The 16823-nt window shown below is 39.2% G+C and overlaps 1 protein-coding gene across 2 annotated transcripts in view; it reads right to left on the reverse strand.

Moving 5' to 3' along the window:
• Positions 1–10802: 10802 nt before the first annotated feature.
• The window catches only part of LOC127425941 (astrotactin-2-like), an 829264-nt gene continuing 823243 nt past the window's right edge, over positions 10803–16823 (reverse strand). For both annotated transcript variants that reach the window (XM_051672308.1, XM_051672299.1), the window contains one exon: positions 10803–11945. In XM_051672308.1, coding sequence (XP_051528268.1) covers positions 11708–11945 — 238 coding nt within the window. In that variant the 3' untranslated portion in view covers positions 10803–11707. The remainder of the gene's footprint in view (positions 11946–16823) is intronic.

Below are 16823 nucleotides of genomic sequence, written 5' to 3' on the forward strand. Positions count from 1 at the left end.
TGCTCAGAGGTATCATCCACTCTTTGTCTAATCGTTTCAACATTGCTTGGAACAAATTTAAGCATCTGTACCAGTGTTGTAATTAACCATCCTATTGCGTTCAGAATCTGCTCACACCTTTTGCATTCGCGAGTAAATTTTAACCTGGTAAAATTATTCATAACCTCATCAATAAGTCATCAATAGGTTCTTAAATGTCCATTGATATTTTTGCCATTAAACTTACAAATATAAAAGTTATTAATTAATATGCCATTATTTATTTATTTTTTAAATAAAAAATTTTAGGAATTATTTGACATTTCAAAATATACATTCACTACAGCAAAACCAGTGTGATACATGTTAAAAATTTATTTTAGTCAACATTTCTGTGAAATGTGATCTAAATATAATGTAATATGCGATTTATATTAACATCTAATGTGGGAATTACTAGTAATTTGAATGAATTTCCATAACTGCTCAATACAACTTGGTAAAACTACATCAAAACAACTCAAGTATACAACATTAATACTACTTTACTATGGTTTTAAGCATAATCTATTCTATTTACTTGAATGAACTGCCAAATGTTGATCATCAGATGGCTGCAGAGTAAAATGTGGACAATTTCCTCTTTCAAGCCCTATTTAGAATGATGTGTGCATGAACTTTTGCTCTCACCACACCCCCTTTAGAAAGTAGTACCTTTGATTTATTTTATTTGTTATGTCTGATACATCTGTCGTGACTTTTAACCACGTTGGCCCAACAATATAGAGCTGTCGTTAATGACATTACACAGGGAGTGGAGTAAAAACTTCTGCGGATATCAAATTATAATAGCTCATTTACACATACACCAGAAAGGTGTTTAATGCATGAAAGCTGCTGAAGACACAAAAGTGCCGTGCCCTGTGTCATGCAACATATACACTACCGGTCAAAAGTTTTGAAACACTTACTCATTCTTTATTATAATTTATTTATTTATTTATTTATTTATTTATTTCCTTTTTTTTTTTTTTTTTGTTATCATTTAGAATAATAGTAAAGTCATCAAAACTATGGAATAACATAAATGGAACTATGGGAATTATGTTGTGACTAAACAAAATCCAAAATAAATCAAAACTGTGTTATATTTTAGCATCTTCAAAGTAGTCACCCTTTGCCTAGAATTTGCAGACATGTACTCTTGACATTTTCTCAACCAAATTCTTGAGGTATCACCCTGGGATGCTTTTTAAACAGTATAGTTCCCATAGAGTTCCCATCTATGTTGGGCACTTATTGGCTGCTTTTCTTTATTATTTGGGCCAAGTGATCAATTTCAAAACCTTTTTTTTTATTATTGTTGTAATTTAATTTTTATAATGAAACAAATGAATATGGTGGCACAATTATATTTTTGTCTACATAACTAATTTCAAACATTTAAGCATACACCTTCAGATCAAAAGATTTTTAAGATCATGAGAAACATTTCAGTCAAGTGTTTCAAAACTTTTGACCGGTAGTGTACAATGCGCTGCGATAGTGGGGTTTCCCGTTACATCAGACTTCGAGGTTCCCCCGAAGCACTTGAGCACATACGCACATGTGGCAAAGTCAAATGATGTCCACACAGCAAACTAACAATGAACTATGCTTCAGACCACAAGTGGAGAGCTATAGTTCCAACCACACAACTTTGCAATGCTGTTTGCAAAAGTTCGTTGGAACTATGGTTTCGGATACACCAAATTGCTGAACTACGTTGGCAACGATGGAACTTGCAACCATAGTTGGCTAACGATGCTTCTGGGAAACGCACCCCGGTACTACCCTTTTGTTTCTCCTTGAGGCTACGTTAGGGACTTCCTTAATCTCTAAAAGCAAATGGCATCTGAAAAATGTCAGTCTTTGGTTTTATGAATTCATCTTGAAACATTTTGAAGGTCCTTAATTTATTAATTCTTCAAGTCTAAAAGTACATGGTATCTGTCTTTTGCTCACTAAGTTTTAAGAATGATAGGCAGAGGAATACCTACTTACGTTTAATATGGACCATCCAGGAAGAATATGGTGACGTCATGCGAAGGGCAGACGTGTGAGAGACAGCTCTGCGCACTTAACTTTTTTTTTTTATTATTTTCATGATATAATCCGGTGAAATTCGATACACCCAGTTGCACATTTGCTGTTTGAGGTAAACATGGCAAAGAAGTCAAAATCATCGGGCTCTGGAGACATTAAAAGACACTTGTGAAAGCCCAGACGGCCTGTGGACCGGGGACTCGATTTGGATGGTGCGGCAGGAGAAGGAATCCAGCGTCAACTGTCCAACATGTCGGTGATGTTGATGAAGGTACTTGCGGACTTGGAGGATCTCGCTGTAATACGTCGATCGATTACGGCGATGGAAAAAAATTTCTCTGAGCTAGTCACAAGAGTGACAGATGTTGAAAAACGAATCGATTATTTGGAGTCATCAGAGAGGGAATTAGCCGCTGATCCGCCCGCAACCAAAGTTGATTTGGAACGTGTTCTTGAAAAGCCTGAATATCTTGAGAATAGAAGCCGCAGGAATAACATTCGAATTGTTGGAATTCCTGAGCATGAGGAGGGCAGAGATATGGTGAAATTCCTAGACGAATTTTTCCTGAGTCTGCTCGACATAACAGGCCACAAGCTGGAAATCGAGCGATCTCACAGAGTCCCAGCTCACAGATCTGCTGAGGGAGACAGGCCCCGATTGATTCTGGTCAGATTTCTGAGATTATCCGATAAAGATCTTGTGTTGCACCAGGTGAGGAGCAAAGGGAAGCTTTCTTGGAAGAACCATAATATTTTCTTGTTCCCGGACTTTGCGAGTTCGACGAGAGAAACGCGATCGGTTCAAGGAATGTAAGAAACTCTTACATCGGCGAAAGATTACTTTTGCTCTGATGTTTCTGGCCAAACTGAGAATAAAAACGAAGGACGGTCGCAATGTATTTACTTGTCCCAATCAGGCAATGTCTTTTATTGAATCAGTGGCTGAGTAAACCATTGGGTGTTTCTCATATGAGTGGGTCGACTCGCTGTACTTACTCTTGAGGAAGCTGGGTGTCATTTTGGTTTCTTTTTTCTTTATGCGTTGGCTCCGCCTAGCGGCTGAAGCTTGTTTTGTGAATAACACTTTTCCTTAAAGAAACTTTTGCATTGACAAAAGATTACTTTTGCATTGAAGTTCACGGCCAGTTTGAGAGTGGACACTACGGATGACCACAAAATATCTACATGCTCACACAAAGGATGTCTTTTATAAAGTTGACGGATTGTGTAAGTCATGGTATATACCTTTAAGTGGCCTCCGAGTGAATTGACTCAACCATCTGGTGAACCAGGATGCCGGTTTTGTTTCTTTTTGCATTGGTTCCGCTTAGCGGCTGGAGCTTGTTCTATTAAATAACACTCCTTTGGAACAGCTGTGGATTAATCTGTTCATTCTTCGTGCTTATTCCTCCTGCTGGCTGTAGTTTGTTTTGTTGAGTATTTTTACGGGACATTGGAATGATTACGTCATTCATTGAACTCATAACAGCTGGCTCACTGAACATTCGTTTGTCTGTCCGAGGAATCTGAACAGTTTTATATCGGCTGGAATTTGTTTTGTGGAAGATCACACCTTTGAGACAGTTCTGTGAATGAATCTACACATTCTTTGTGTTCATTCTTCCTATTGGCTGGGTTTATTTGACAAAGTATTTTCTGTTATGTAATTTTAACAGAAACTACGTGCAAAATTGTGCAATCCGATGGCAAGGTTGTCGTGGGGGCTCGTGGGCGTTCATGGACCTTTTGAGTTTAGAGGGATTGTCGCCGGTTGGCGCTTTTGTGCGCGCATTTTCCTTTTTTTCTGTTTGTTTTGTTCAGGGGAAAGTTCGGGGTTTGATTGTTTCACTAATGGGGAATGTGGTCTGTATAATTTTGTTTTTGACACACAGTTTATTTTTTCTACTATTATCAAAATGTCAAATGTTAATATGAGTGTACTATCTCTCTCCACATGGAATTTAAATGGGTTGGGGCACCCTATAAAAAGAAGGAAGGTTATTTCTTTTCTTAAACATAAGAAATATGATATAGTGTTTCTTTAAGAAACACATCTCTCCCCGCAGGAAGCTGAAAAATTTGGGAAGATATGGGGTGGACATGTTTTTTTAGTACTGGCACAAGTAAGAGCAAGGGAGTCATTATATTGGTAAATAAACATTTACAATTCAAATGTCTCAAACAGCCGGGCGCCTTCCAATGGCCCAAACAGGGCATTAAGTATTTGGGGATTTTATTCCCAGCAAATTTGTCTGATTTAGTTAGTGTTCATTTTGACCCTTTAATAAAAAGATTTTCGAGCGATGTGGGCAGGTGGACTTCGTTACATTTATCGATGATCGATGTTATTAAAATGAACTGTATTCCAAAATTTAACTACCTGCTACAATCTCTCCCAGTAGATGTCCCCCTCTCTTATTTCAAGCAATTTGATAACATAGCGAAGTCCATCATTTGGAATGGTAAACATCCCAGATTACACTTCAGTAAGTTACATAGGCCGATGGACAAAGGTGGGCTAGGCCTACCCAAGATTCTGTTTTATTATTATGCATTCGGTCTCAGACATTTGGCTCATTGGTCGCTTCCACCTGAAAGAGCCCTCCCTGGTTCTGCATTGAACAAGACCTGCTTGCCTCTATTTTGCAATTTGCAAAGCCTTTCCATCAAACTAACCAGAGAAGTTAAATCACACCCCGTCATTTCACATTTACACTCAGTATGGACAAAAGTGTCCAGAGTGTTTAACTCAGATAATTATCTAAATGTTGCCTCGAGCCTATGGCTAAACCCCAAACTATGCATTAATAAGTCCCCTTTTTGTTGGTCAGAGTGGATTGCGAGGGGGGTTAATACACTCGGTGATTTTTATGAGAGTGGTGTGATGAGATCCTTTGAAAATTTGGTTCAATATTTTGGGATCCCCAGATCTCCGTTTTTAGGTATCTTCAGTTATGCCACTTGCTCTGTACTATTTTCGGGAGTAGCATACACCCCCCTAAAGCAGCAGATACTCTAGGAGAGGTGATTTCTGCTTTTGGAAAAGGTCATGAGGCATCAGTGTATTAATCCCTGTTAATTCAGAGTCTGGGGGACGGAACTTCGACTTCTCTCAAGAGTTTGTGGGAGAAAGATTTGAACTTGGTATTGGAGGAGGGAGTGTGGAATAGGATTCTAAAAACATTAAGTCTACATCTAGAGATGCAAGGGTCCATCTGATGCAATTTAAGATTTTGCATCGAATATTTTGAACCCCCTCTAGATTGTATAGGCTGGGTTTAAAAGACACACCCACCTGTTGGCGTTGCCAGTTGGAGGATGGAGATTTATTACATGCCTTCTGGTCTTGTTTGAGGATTCAGGAGTTTTGGTTGAGAGTCCAGAATTTTGTTTCCGAGGTCCTGGGCATTCAGGTTCTGTTTTGTCCCAGACTTTGTGTGTTGGGCGATGGGGCGGTTATGGATATAGCTGATGGGTATGTAAAGAGGTGGGTCCTCACCAGCGTGATGATCGGGAGACAGATAATTGTGAGGGAATGGAAGTCGGACCATTGTGTGTAGCGGGGGGGTGGGGGAAGGGGGGGTGTTCAGGGGAAGGGACATGTAATTTTATAAATTGATTCAGTGTGTGTATGCTCTGTTTGTGTTATTCTGTTTATTTGAATCAATAAATTAAAATTTTGATAAAAAATAAAAATAAAAAATAAACTATCAGTGTTCAAAATAATGTCTTTACCTTACCTTGATTCACTAAAGTAAACCTATAAAAATGATTTGTATTTTGAGCTGTCGGGTCCGATTTGGCAAGAAATCGCTGGCTTATGACGTACATCCTTGTGTCATTACGTCATGTCTGTAAACACAGGAAAGAAGAACTGGCTGTTTCGTGTTCCGGTTGGAGAAGTCAGTCACACTCACACAGCTCAGGACAGCATCGTTGCAGTCTGGATGGATGTTTACCTATTATCCATTTGGTGAAGATGTTTACCTAAGATAATGCTTGGATATGTTGTCTGGTAGGGTAGTTGAAGCTAATAGTGCCTGTCATGCTTGTATGGATCGAACATTACTCGTGTGTTAACTGATTGTGATTGTCAGGGGAGAGTTAATGTGAAATGTTTACTAATATTTATGACTTCCGAAATTTACTTTTTGTAACTGTTATATTGCATTTTTAAACATATTATTTTCATGTTTAATAAAGTATATTTTTATCCCTGTCATTGAATTCTCATTTTATGTTTTTACTTTATTGCATGTTATTATGTGCATTGCATAGACATACTGAGGCTACATCAACTGAGGCTGTACAATATGATATAAAAATAATGAAGTCTTCCATTGAACTCGTATCAGCCATATCACGAGTTTCACCTCTTAAATGTACACTACCGGTCAAAAGTTTTGAAACACTTGACTAAAATGTTTCTCATGATCTTAAAAATCTTTTGATCTGAAGGTGTATACTTAATGTTTGAAATTAGTGTTGTAGACAAAAATATAATTGTGCCACCATATTAATTTATTTAATTATAAAACTAACATTTAATAATAATAAAAAAAGTTTTTTGAAATTGATGACTTGGACCAAATAATAGAGAAAAGCAGCCAATAAGTGCCCAACATAGATGGGAACTCCTTCAATACTGTTTAAAAAGCATCCCAGGGTGATATCTCAAGAAGATGGTTGAGAAAATGTCAAGAGTACATGTCTGCAAATTCTAGGCAAAGTCTGACTACTTTGAAGATGCTAAAATATGACACAATTTTGATTTATTTTGGATTTTGTTTAGTCACAACATAATTCCCATAGTTCCATTTATGTTATTCCATAGTTTTGATGGCTTTACTATTACTCTAAAATGCGAAGAAAATATAATAAAGAATGAGTAAGTGTTTCAAAACTCTTGACCGGTAGTGTATGTGTAGTACAATACAAACATTAACTGTAGATAAAACACTTATCATATTAAAATATAGTGCTAGTGATTGAAGTGATTGATTCCCCTCTTCTTGATGTAAAAGCGGTTTGAGTGTAGTGTCAGAAAAGCTCTGCTCTGTAAGTGTAAAATTAATTCCTTAAAAATATGTAAATATTAGTGGTTTTTTATCTTCATCAAAGCAAATGATACTTCTGTTTTAAATGTTTAATTGTATAACATAATATCAGCATGAAAATAGCACATTATGACTCTGGTTCTGAATATCCCCCAGTCATGATCACACACAGGCAATGTCCAGGTAAGATCAAATCATGAGATTCATCTGACCAGAAAGGCAGTGCCAAAACACGACTCACATAAAGTGGTCTTCTGCAAATTACATGCAATTTTACATTTCAACCACAGTTGTCGCTAGAGAGCACAAAGATAAGTAGTGCGGCTTTAATATAAAATTTGATAATCATTAAAGCAACAAGAAATACAAAAGTAATCAGTAGATGACCCAAAAAGTGTAATCTAAAAGATTATTACAGAGGACCAGAGTAATCTCACAGTGAAATCGGAAACAGTATCTTAAGATTTCTTTAGCTAAAATCGATGTGTGCTTACCAAAATTCAAAACACTGCCCCCAGTGGCCAAAGCAGTAAGTGTTGTTGGGATAAAGGGCATGTGTGTTCTCCATTTTCCTGGTGTAATGTCCATGGAGGAGCGCCAAAAGCAAGTAGTGAATCGAGTTCTTTTCAGCTGTACAGTGAAGAGGAAAGAAACAAAACTATAAATTGTACCCCCAACCCAAACACAAACCCAGACCCTAAACCTAACCATCAGTGGAGTAAAAATGTAATTCAACACACTTCCACTCATGCCACAAGGGAAGGTAAACACACTAATAGGATCTGATAGGAGATGCCGCTTGTCAGTGAGTTGGCACAATGTGGCAGATCCTAGGGTACTGGAACTTTCTGTAACAACATGTTGACTTCCCGTGTGATCATGTTGAAGACACGGGTTAGGTTGGAAAGTTGGTAGGGACATATTGGATTGAAGCAGAAGACAATCCTGATATACATTTTTAATACAAACCGATCATATTCACATTTACATTTACATTTATTCATTTGGCAGATGCTTTTATCCAAAGCGACTTACAAAAGAGGAAAACATAAGCGAATCATCTTAAGGAGACAGTGGTATGAAAAGTGCTGTATTACAAAGTTTCACTAGCATCATAAGAGTATTCAAAACAGAATAAAGTGCAACAGGAATTTTATTTTATTTTTTTTAATTTTTTTTTAATGACTGGTTAAGTGCTCATGGAAAAGATGTGTTTTTAGTCGTTTTTTGAAGACAGAGAGAGAGTCAGCTTCACGGATGGGGTTGGGAAGGTCGTTCCACCAACGTGGTACGATGAAGCCGAAAGTTCGGGAAAGTGTTTTGGTGCCTCTTTGTGTAGGTGCAACAAGGCGACGTTCCTTAGCCGACCGCAGGCTTCTAGTGGGCGCGTAGCTCTGCATAAATTATTTTAGGTATGCTGGAGCAGACCCAGTGACTGTTCTGTATGCCAGCATCAGAGCCTTGAATTTGATACGTGCATCAACCGGCAGCCAGTGAAGAGAGACAAGGAGTGGTGTAACATGTGCTCTCTTTGGTTCATTAAAGACCAGACGTGCTGCTGCATTCTGGATCATTTGCAGGGGTCTAACTGCACATGCAGGGAGGCCTGCAATGAGAGGGTTACAGTAGTCCAGTCTAGTTATGACAAGTGACTGAACAAGAAGTTGTGTGGCATGTTCAGAGAGGAAGGGTCTTATCTTCCTGATATTGTAGAGTGTAAATCTACATGATCTTGCAGTATTTGAGATGTGGTCTGTGAAATTTAGTCTGTTGTCGATGGTTACCCCTAGATTTCTGACTGAAAGGCGTTACTGTAGTTGCACCCAGCTGCACGGTGATGTTGTGTTCAACAGCAGGGTTGGCTGGAAAGACAAGGAGTTCAGTATTGGCTCGGTTGAGTTGCAGGTGGTACTCCTTCATCCTGGCCGAGATGTCCACCAGGTAGGCAGAAATTCAAAATATTGGTGTTAAAATATTCTGTCTGGTAATATTAAAAATATTAAAATATTAAAAATATAACATTATTCCCATTTCACAAGTCTAATTTCCTATACCTTTCTCTGTCCAACCATATTACACGTATAACTGTTGACCTATTCTGTTTTTTTATTTCTGCTCTTTATTATTATCTTCTGTTCCGAATGCTTATAAAGGCATACCATATTTTAAAATCTAGTTAAAATTTACAATAAACCTTTTCTCGGGCCTGGGTAGCTCAGCGAGTATTGACGCTGACTACCACCCCTGGAGTTGCGAGTTTGAATCCAGGTTGTGCTGAGTGACTCCAGCCAGGTGTCCTAAGCAAATTGGCCCGGTTGCTAGGGAGGGTAGAGTCACATGGGGTAAACTTCTTGTGGTTGTGATTAGTGGTTCCTGCTCTCAATGAGGCACATGGTAAGTTGTGCGTGGATCGCGGAGAGTAGCATGAGCTTCCAAATGTGGAGTCTCTGCGATGTCATGCACAACAAGCCATGTGATAAGATGCACAGATTGACTGTCTCAGAAACAGAGGCAACTGAGACTTGTCCTCTGCCACCCGGATTGAGGTGAGTAACTGTGCCACCACGAGGACCTACTAAGTAGTGGGAATTGGGCATTCCAAATTGGGGAGAAAAGGGGATAAAAATTACACTTTAAAACTTTTCTTGTAAAACTGACCTACAGGTAGAAAAAGTGGCAGAGACTCATGTGCAGAGAGATATCAGCAGCAATGATGTAGCCAGAAGGCTCTAGGTGTGACATGCAAAAACAGTGTCCACAAGAACTGAAGCACAACAAATTCGGACAGTGAAATGCCCAGGGGGAGTACACTTTGAATACTGATAATAGTACTATATCGTAACTGGGGAAGAAAATAACTATTATCTTGTTTTGCTCATATGGACATTGGCTATTGTGTATAAGCATTAAACTTTGCTTGCTTGTTTTCTCAGTGAACATCTGTTGTGAGAGCCTGCATGTAATCTGAGATGGCCTCTTTACACATTGCATGTTATTCCAGTCAGTATAACTGACTATTAAATTCCGTAATTTATGTATCCATTGTTCATCATCATAGCGATGCATGTTTGCACCCCTACAAAAAAAAAAAAAAAAAAAAAAAAAAAAAAACAGCCCTTTCAATTGGGTCTGCAAGATGATGTTTTAGGTGGAATTTGCTTACCCTGGTACTTTAACCCTTGTGTGTGACACCATGCTGAAACTAGGTGATGGGATCCTGCATCACTGCTTAAATTGATATAAAGATGTCAGGACCTATCCCTTTAAATCTCTGTATATTTATATTGTACAGTATGCAACGATGAGCCAAAACATTATAACCACCCATGAAAACAGCACTGGCCCACCGAGGCATGGACTCTACAAGACCCCTGAAGGTGTCCTGTGAATTTTTATTCAGATTTCTAATCTGATAATTTTCATTTATCCTTCTTGTAATGGTGGCCGAACGTGGCTAATTCCATTGTACACTTTCCTACACATTATTGTTGGAGGTATGCAAAGTCGATAATTTCATACAATTCTATAGTATAAGAGACAAACCTAAAAGCAAAATCCAATAATCTAATAGCCATCAATAACAATGTTGAATTTAGTCAAGAGTGATGTACCAGTATTGTAGTTTTTTGAATTGTTGTAATTCTTCACGTATTTTAGACAAACTAGAGAGAATACTTTTTGAGATTCTATATACATATTTAATAGACCTTTGCCTGCAACACACACCCACACCAAAAAAAACAAACAAACAAAAAAAAAAAACACTTTTTACATACTGCATTTACAATTTTTTGTACAATATTATAATTAACTATCACAATGAATATAGCGTGGCATATACTGTAGCAAATTACTGAAAATTATGAGTTGAGGCTAAATTCTTACATTTGGTCAATTATTTTCAACAATAGACATTCTTCTGACATGATCAAATACAGAAAACTTCAGAATAAAACTTCAGAATAAGTCTTATACCACAACCCATTGCGAAATACATTAAATTATTCACTTTAATGGAATCTACTGGTCTCATTGTCCAGCAATGCCCCCTCTTACTTATTTGGATGAATTCTTCTGGCTAAAGATTATATGTGTTCTCAAAAAGCATTTCCTGTGAGCATGATACAATTCTTAAACTTTTATCTAAATTATTGTGGCAAAACATATAAAAAGATGAATAGAATTGATGTCAAAATAGGTTGAATATAAAACAAGAAAAACCACATAGCTATCAGGTCCCCATATCTTGCTTGGCTAGGTATTCCGATATGTTTTAAATTGAGTATCAGGGAGGTTAATTAAATTCCTGGTTTTGAGTTCTGCAGCACCATGCAGTTAAATTTTACATTCCGTCTTAAATCATCCTTCAGTAGCACAGCGTTCCTTCCTATCGATCAAAACTGGCATCCTTACAAGAAAAAAAAATTTAAGCTTTGACTCGCCTCAGTCCCAACTGCATTGGAATGGTCCAAAAATCACCTCTTCTCGCAGTCTCTAAGTCTTTTGTTTGGATCTAGGAAAAAGAACAGCCAAGCCAGAGACCATTAAGAGAGAAGTTGAAGTTTGAATGTTCCAAAGGCCGCATTTCATCGTAGTTTAGACTTCCCGTATATGTTGCGTTGCACTGATATGAGTTTCTCCATGCAGGCTAGCCGGCTTTCATGTAGTGAACTATGCCACAGATTGCCACCGGGCCTCATGTCCTCACTACGACACAGCATGTATGGCACACTCTCTGTCCGGCTCTGGATGAATCCACTGCGGAGCAGCGAGCGGCAGAACAGGCTGATTCGATCCGTTCGTCTCAAGATTAAATGGGCCTTCCTGTGGTGAAAATAAAGAAAGCCGTCAATGCAATATCAAAGTGTGTTGTGTGTAGATTTCATGCATAGATGCATTGGCGGATCTTGGCACAGGCAATATACGCAGTCGTCTACGGGGTAGCATTTTCTGGGCGCCCTATCTAGTCAAGCGGCGCCTCGCATCCATTAATATCTCCCCGCATCAGTGTTGGGAAGTAATGATAGCTATACAGTAGTTCAAATATTTCTATTTGATAAATAGAAATTCAATTCTATAACTTTTCCAGTAAATACATTTTCCAACAAGTTATTGTGTAACATGACAAAACAGTACATCGCTATCTATCTTATGCAAATTTTATTTTATTTGTTTGGACCTATCAAGTTATTAAAAAAAGAAATGAAAAATTCATACAGACAGTGAATTGAATACGCCTATTCCCAAGCCAGTAAGACTATAAAAATAACAAAAAATGTATATTTCATGACATGGCAAGGTAAGTTCATGTTTCCAAATGTGAAAAAGAATAACCTGAAGAAAGGTTATTGAAAGTCAACATATTCAAAAACTGTTGATAATGTATATATACAGTGGCATGCAAAAGTTTGGGCACCCCTGGTCAAAATTTCTGTTGCTGTGAATAGTTAAGTGAGTAGAAGATGAACTGATCTCCAAAAGGCATAAAGTTAAAGATTAAACATTCTTTTTGACATTTTAAGCAATATTAGTGTTTTATTTTATTTTTAGAGTGAAAAAAGGGAAAGGAGCACCATGCAAAAATTTGGGCACCCCAAGAGATTTGAGCTCTCAGATAACTTTTACCAAGGTCTCAGACCTTAATTAGCTTGTTAGGGCTATGGCTTGTTCACAATCATTGTTTGGAAAGGCCAGGTGATGCAAATTTCAAAGATTTATACATACTCTGACTCCTCAAATCTTGTCCCAACAATCAGCAGCCATGGGCTCCTCTAAGCAGCTGCCTAGCACTCATATAATTAAAATAACTGATGCCCACAGAACAGGAGAAGGCTATAAGAAGATAGCAAAGTGTTTTCAGGTAGCCGTTTCCTCAGTTCATAATGTAATTAAGAAATGGCAGTTAACAGGAATGGTGGAGTTCAAGTTGAGGTCTGGAAGACCAAGAAAACTTACAGAGAGAACTCCTCGTAGGATTGCTAGAAGGCAAATCAAAACACCTGTTTGACTGCAAAAGACCTTAAGGAAGATTTAGCAGACTCTGGAGTAGTGGTGCACTGTTCTACTGTGCAGTGACACCTGCACAAATATGACCTTCGTGGAAGAGTCATGAGAAGAAAACCTTTCCTGCATCTTCACCTCAGATTTCAGCGTCAGAAGTTTGCAAATGAACATCTAAACAAGCCTGATGCATTTTGGAAACAAGTCCTGTGGACTGATGAAGTTAAAATATAACTTTTTGGCCGCAATGAGCAAAGGTATGTTTGGAGAAAAAAGGGTGCAGAATTTCATGAAAAGAACACCTCTCCAACTGTTAAGCACGGGGGTGGATCGATCATGCTTTGGGCTTGTGTTGATGCCAGTGGCACAGGGGAACATTTCACTGGTTGAGGAAAGAATTGATTAAATTAAAAACCAGCAAATTCTGGGAGAAAACATCACACCATCTGTAAAAAAGCTGAAGATGAAAAGAGGGTTGCTTCTACAACAGGATAATGATCCTAAACACACCTCAAAATCCACAATGGATGACCTTAAGAGGCGCAAGCTGAAGGTTTTACCATGGCCCTCACAGCCCCCCGACCTAAACATCATAGAAAATCTGTGGATAGACCTCAAAAGAGCAGTGCATGCAAGACGACCCAAGAAACTCACAGAACTAGAAGCCTTTTGCAAGGAAGAATGGGCAAAAATCCCCCAAACAAAAATTGAAAGACACTTAGCTGGCTACAAAAAGCTTTTACCAGCTGTGATACTTGCCAGGGGGTGTTACTAAGTACTGACCATGCAAGGTGCCCAAACTTTTGCTTCGGGCCCTTTTCCTTTTTTGTTATTTTGAAACTGTAAAAGATGAATATAAAAAAGTAAAATTGCTTAAAATATTAAAGAAATGTGTCATCTTTAACTTTAAGCCTTTTGGAAATCAGGCCATCTTTTGCTCGCTTAGATATTCACAGCAACAGAAATTTTGATCAGGGGTGCCCAAACTTTTGCATGCCACTGTATATATATATATATATATATATATATATATATATATATATATATATATATATATATATATATATATATATATATATATATATATATGTTTTGTTTTTGTTTTTTACTTTGAAATATACATTTCTAAACTAAGATGTGTACACTGACAAGTGTAAGGAAAATATTTTATGACTTTTTACATCATAACTTTTGATTAGAATGGCAGAACGATTTTTTTAAAAACCATAAATTTTTTTCTAATCTTGGGCATATTGTCACTGACCCTTGAACAGCTAATATAAAATAATATGGATTCTCCTCAAATCTTAATAATTTCCTTTCTGTACACTTGACATTGTTAGATTTTTTATTTATTTTCCCTTTTACACAACATTTGAGCATATTGGTCATATTTGGCTTTAAAATTAACAACATAAACCTGCTCTCATAGAATCACGTTAATACAGTACATTTTTGCAAAATGTTTTTTATGTGGTTTGTTTTACGTATCGCGGTGGTTTCCTGGTGAAATGAACACTAGAGGCGCTACAACAACTTTTATTCCTTTTCAGACAATTCACGACTAAAACAGCAGATTATCAGTTCATAAACACTTACTTTTCACCCTGTTCCTCACACAATGCTTATGACATCAAAACACCTATACTATAGTGCATGACTTGTAAGATGATACACTTTATTGTTCAAATTACATTTCTGACTACATTTACAAGCTTTAGGGTAGGGAGGTAGGTTTTGTTTATTTAAAAATCGATTTTAGAGCATTAAAGTGATAGTTCACCCAAAAATACAAATTGTCTCATCATTTACCCTCATGCCATCCCAGATGTTTATGACTTCCTTTATTCTGCAGAACACAAATTAAGATTTTTATAAGAATATCTCAGCTCTGTAGGTCCATACAATGCAAGTAAATGGGTGCCAAAATGTTGATGCTCCAAAAAGCACATATAGGCAGCATAAAAGTAATCCATATGACTCCAGTGGTTAAATCCATATCTTCAGACGTGATATGATGTAACGTATGCTGGCTGCTGACAATGATGACAATGACGAAGATGACGTGAAGATGAAGAACCCAAGTGCAGTTTATTTACAAATGTGAAACCAATAACCCTGACTACAAAACAAAACAAAACAAAACATGGACTAGACTTGACTTGAGTGTATCAAACACATTCAACACATTCATCACATTCAATACTTGACCACTACACAATGGAAAGCATGAGGCTTAAATACAAGACATGGGAGAACATAAACCAATCAACAAACAGAACTCATAACAAGCTAAATAAACAATAAACCAATGAAAACATGACACATGAACATGGAGGGAAAACAGAAATCACATGACAAGGGAAACAGGAACACATTTCAAAATAAAAGACATGAATCAACAGAATACACATGACATATCCCCCCCACTAAGGGGTGGCTCCTGACACCCCAACACATAAACAAAACACGTAAAACATGACATAATTCAAAGTTCTGTAGGGAGCGGGGGGGGGGGGGTGTCTTGAGGCTTGGGGCGTGGCGTGGCGAGAAAGGGTGAGGGGCATGGGACCAGGGCAAAGTCCGTGGGGGGTGAAGCCATGAGAGGCTCGAGGGGCGGAGCCATGGAAGGTGGAGCCATGAGAGGCTCGAGGGGCGGAGCCATGGAACGTGGTGCCCGGAGAGTAGCCGAAGACTCGAAGGGCCAGGGTGGAGCCGATGGCAGGGAGGACCAAGGCAGTGCTGGAGGCTCAAAGGAGCAAGGCGGAGCTGAGGGATCGGAAGACTGAGGTGGAGCCGGTGGGACTGAGGACCAAGGTGGAGCCGTAGGGAAGGAGGTCCCCGGTGAAGCTGACAGATCGGAGGGATGAGGCGCAGCCAGAGGATCGGAGAGCCAAAGCGAAGCCAGGTGACCAACAACCAAGGAGGAGCCGGAGGGACGAGGGACCCCGGCACAGCCGACAGGCTGAAGGACCGTAGTGGAGCCGAGGGAACGCCGAGCTGAGGCAATGTCGAGGGACCGACAGGCCAAGGCGAAGTCCAGGGCTCGGAGGGTCCAGGCGGGATCGGAGGGCCGAAAATTCCCCTTGCCTGCTCAGGAGAACTAAGGGTGGGTATAAGGGTGGGAACCATCTCCAGGTCCCACTGCTCAGGTGTGGCTGTGACGTGGCATGGAACAGGCTGAGGCATCGCTGTGACGTGGCATGGAGCAGGCTGAGGCGTCGCTGTGACGTGGCATGGAGCAGGCTGAGGTGTCGCTGTGATGTGGCATGGAGCAGGCTGAGGCGTCGCTGTGACATGGCATGGAGCAGGCTGAGGTGTCGCTGTGACGCGGAACTCTGGCTCGGCGGCGGCCATGACGTGGAACTCTGGCTCGGCATCCGCCTCCCCCACAGTGAACGGGGAACCAATGAACTGTAGGGCGAGATCGATATATTGAGCCAGGCTGAGGGAACTGCGACCACCAGACATCAAAAAAGAAATGGACTCATTCAGTCCAAATCTAAAACAGTCTTTGAGGGCAACCTCATTAAAGTCCACCTGGCTGGCTAGACCGCAGAAGTCCTCAACATAGTCCTCCAGGGGACGATTCCCCTGACGTAGGCGCAGAAGTAAAACTGCTGGGTTCATGGTTGGTCAAGTATTCTGTAACGTATGCTGGCTGCTGACAATGATGACAATGACGAAGATGACGTGAAGATG

This window comes from Myxocyprinus asiaticus, chromosome 3 (assembly GCF_019703515.2).
Source record: "Myxocyprinus asiaticus isolate MX2 ecotype Aquarium Trade chromosome 3, UBuf_Myxa_2, whole genome shotgun sequence".
In the NCBI taxonomy this organism is placed as follows: Eukaryota; Metazoa; Chordata; class Actinopteri; order Cypriniformes; family Catostomidae; genus Myxocyprinus; species Myxocyprinus asiaticus.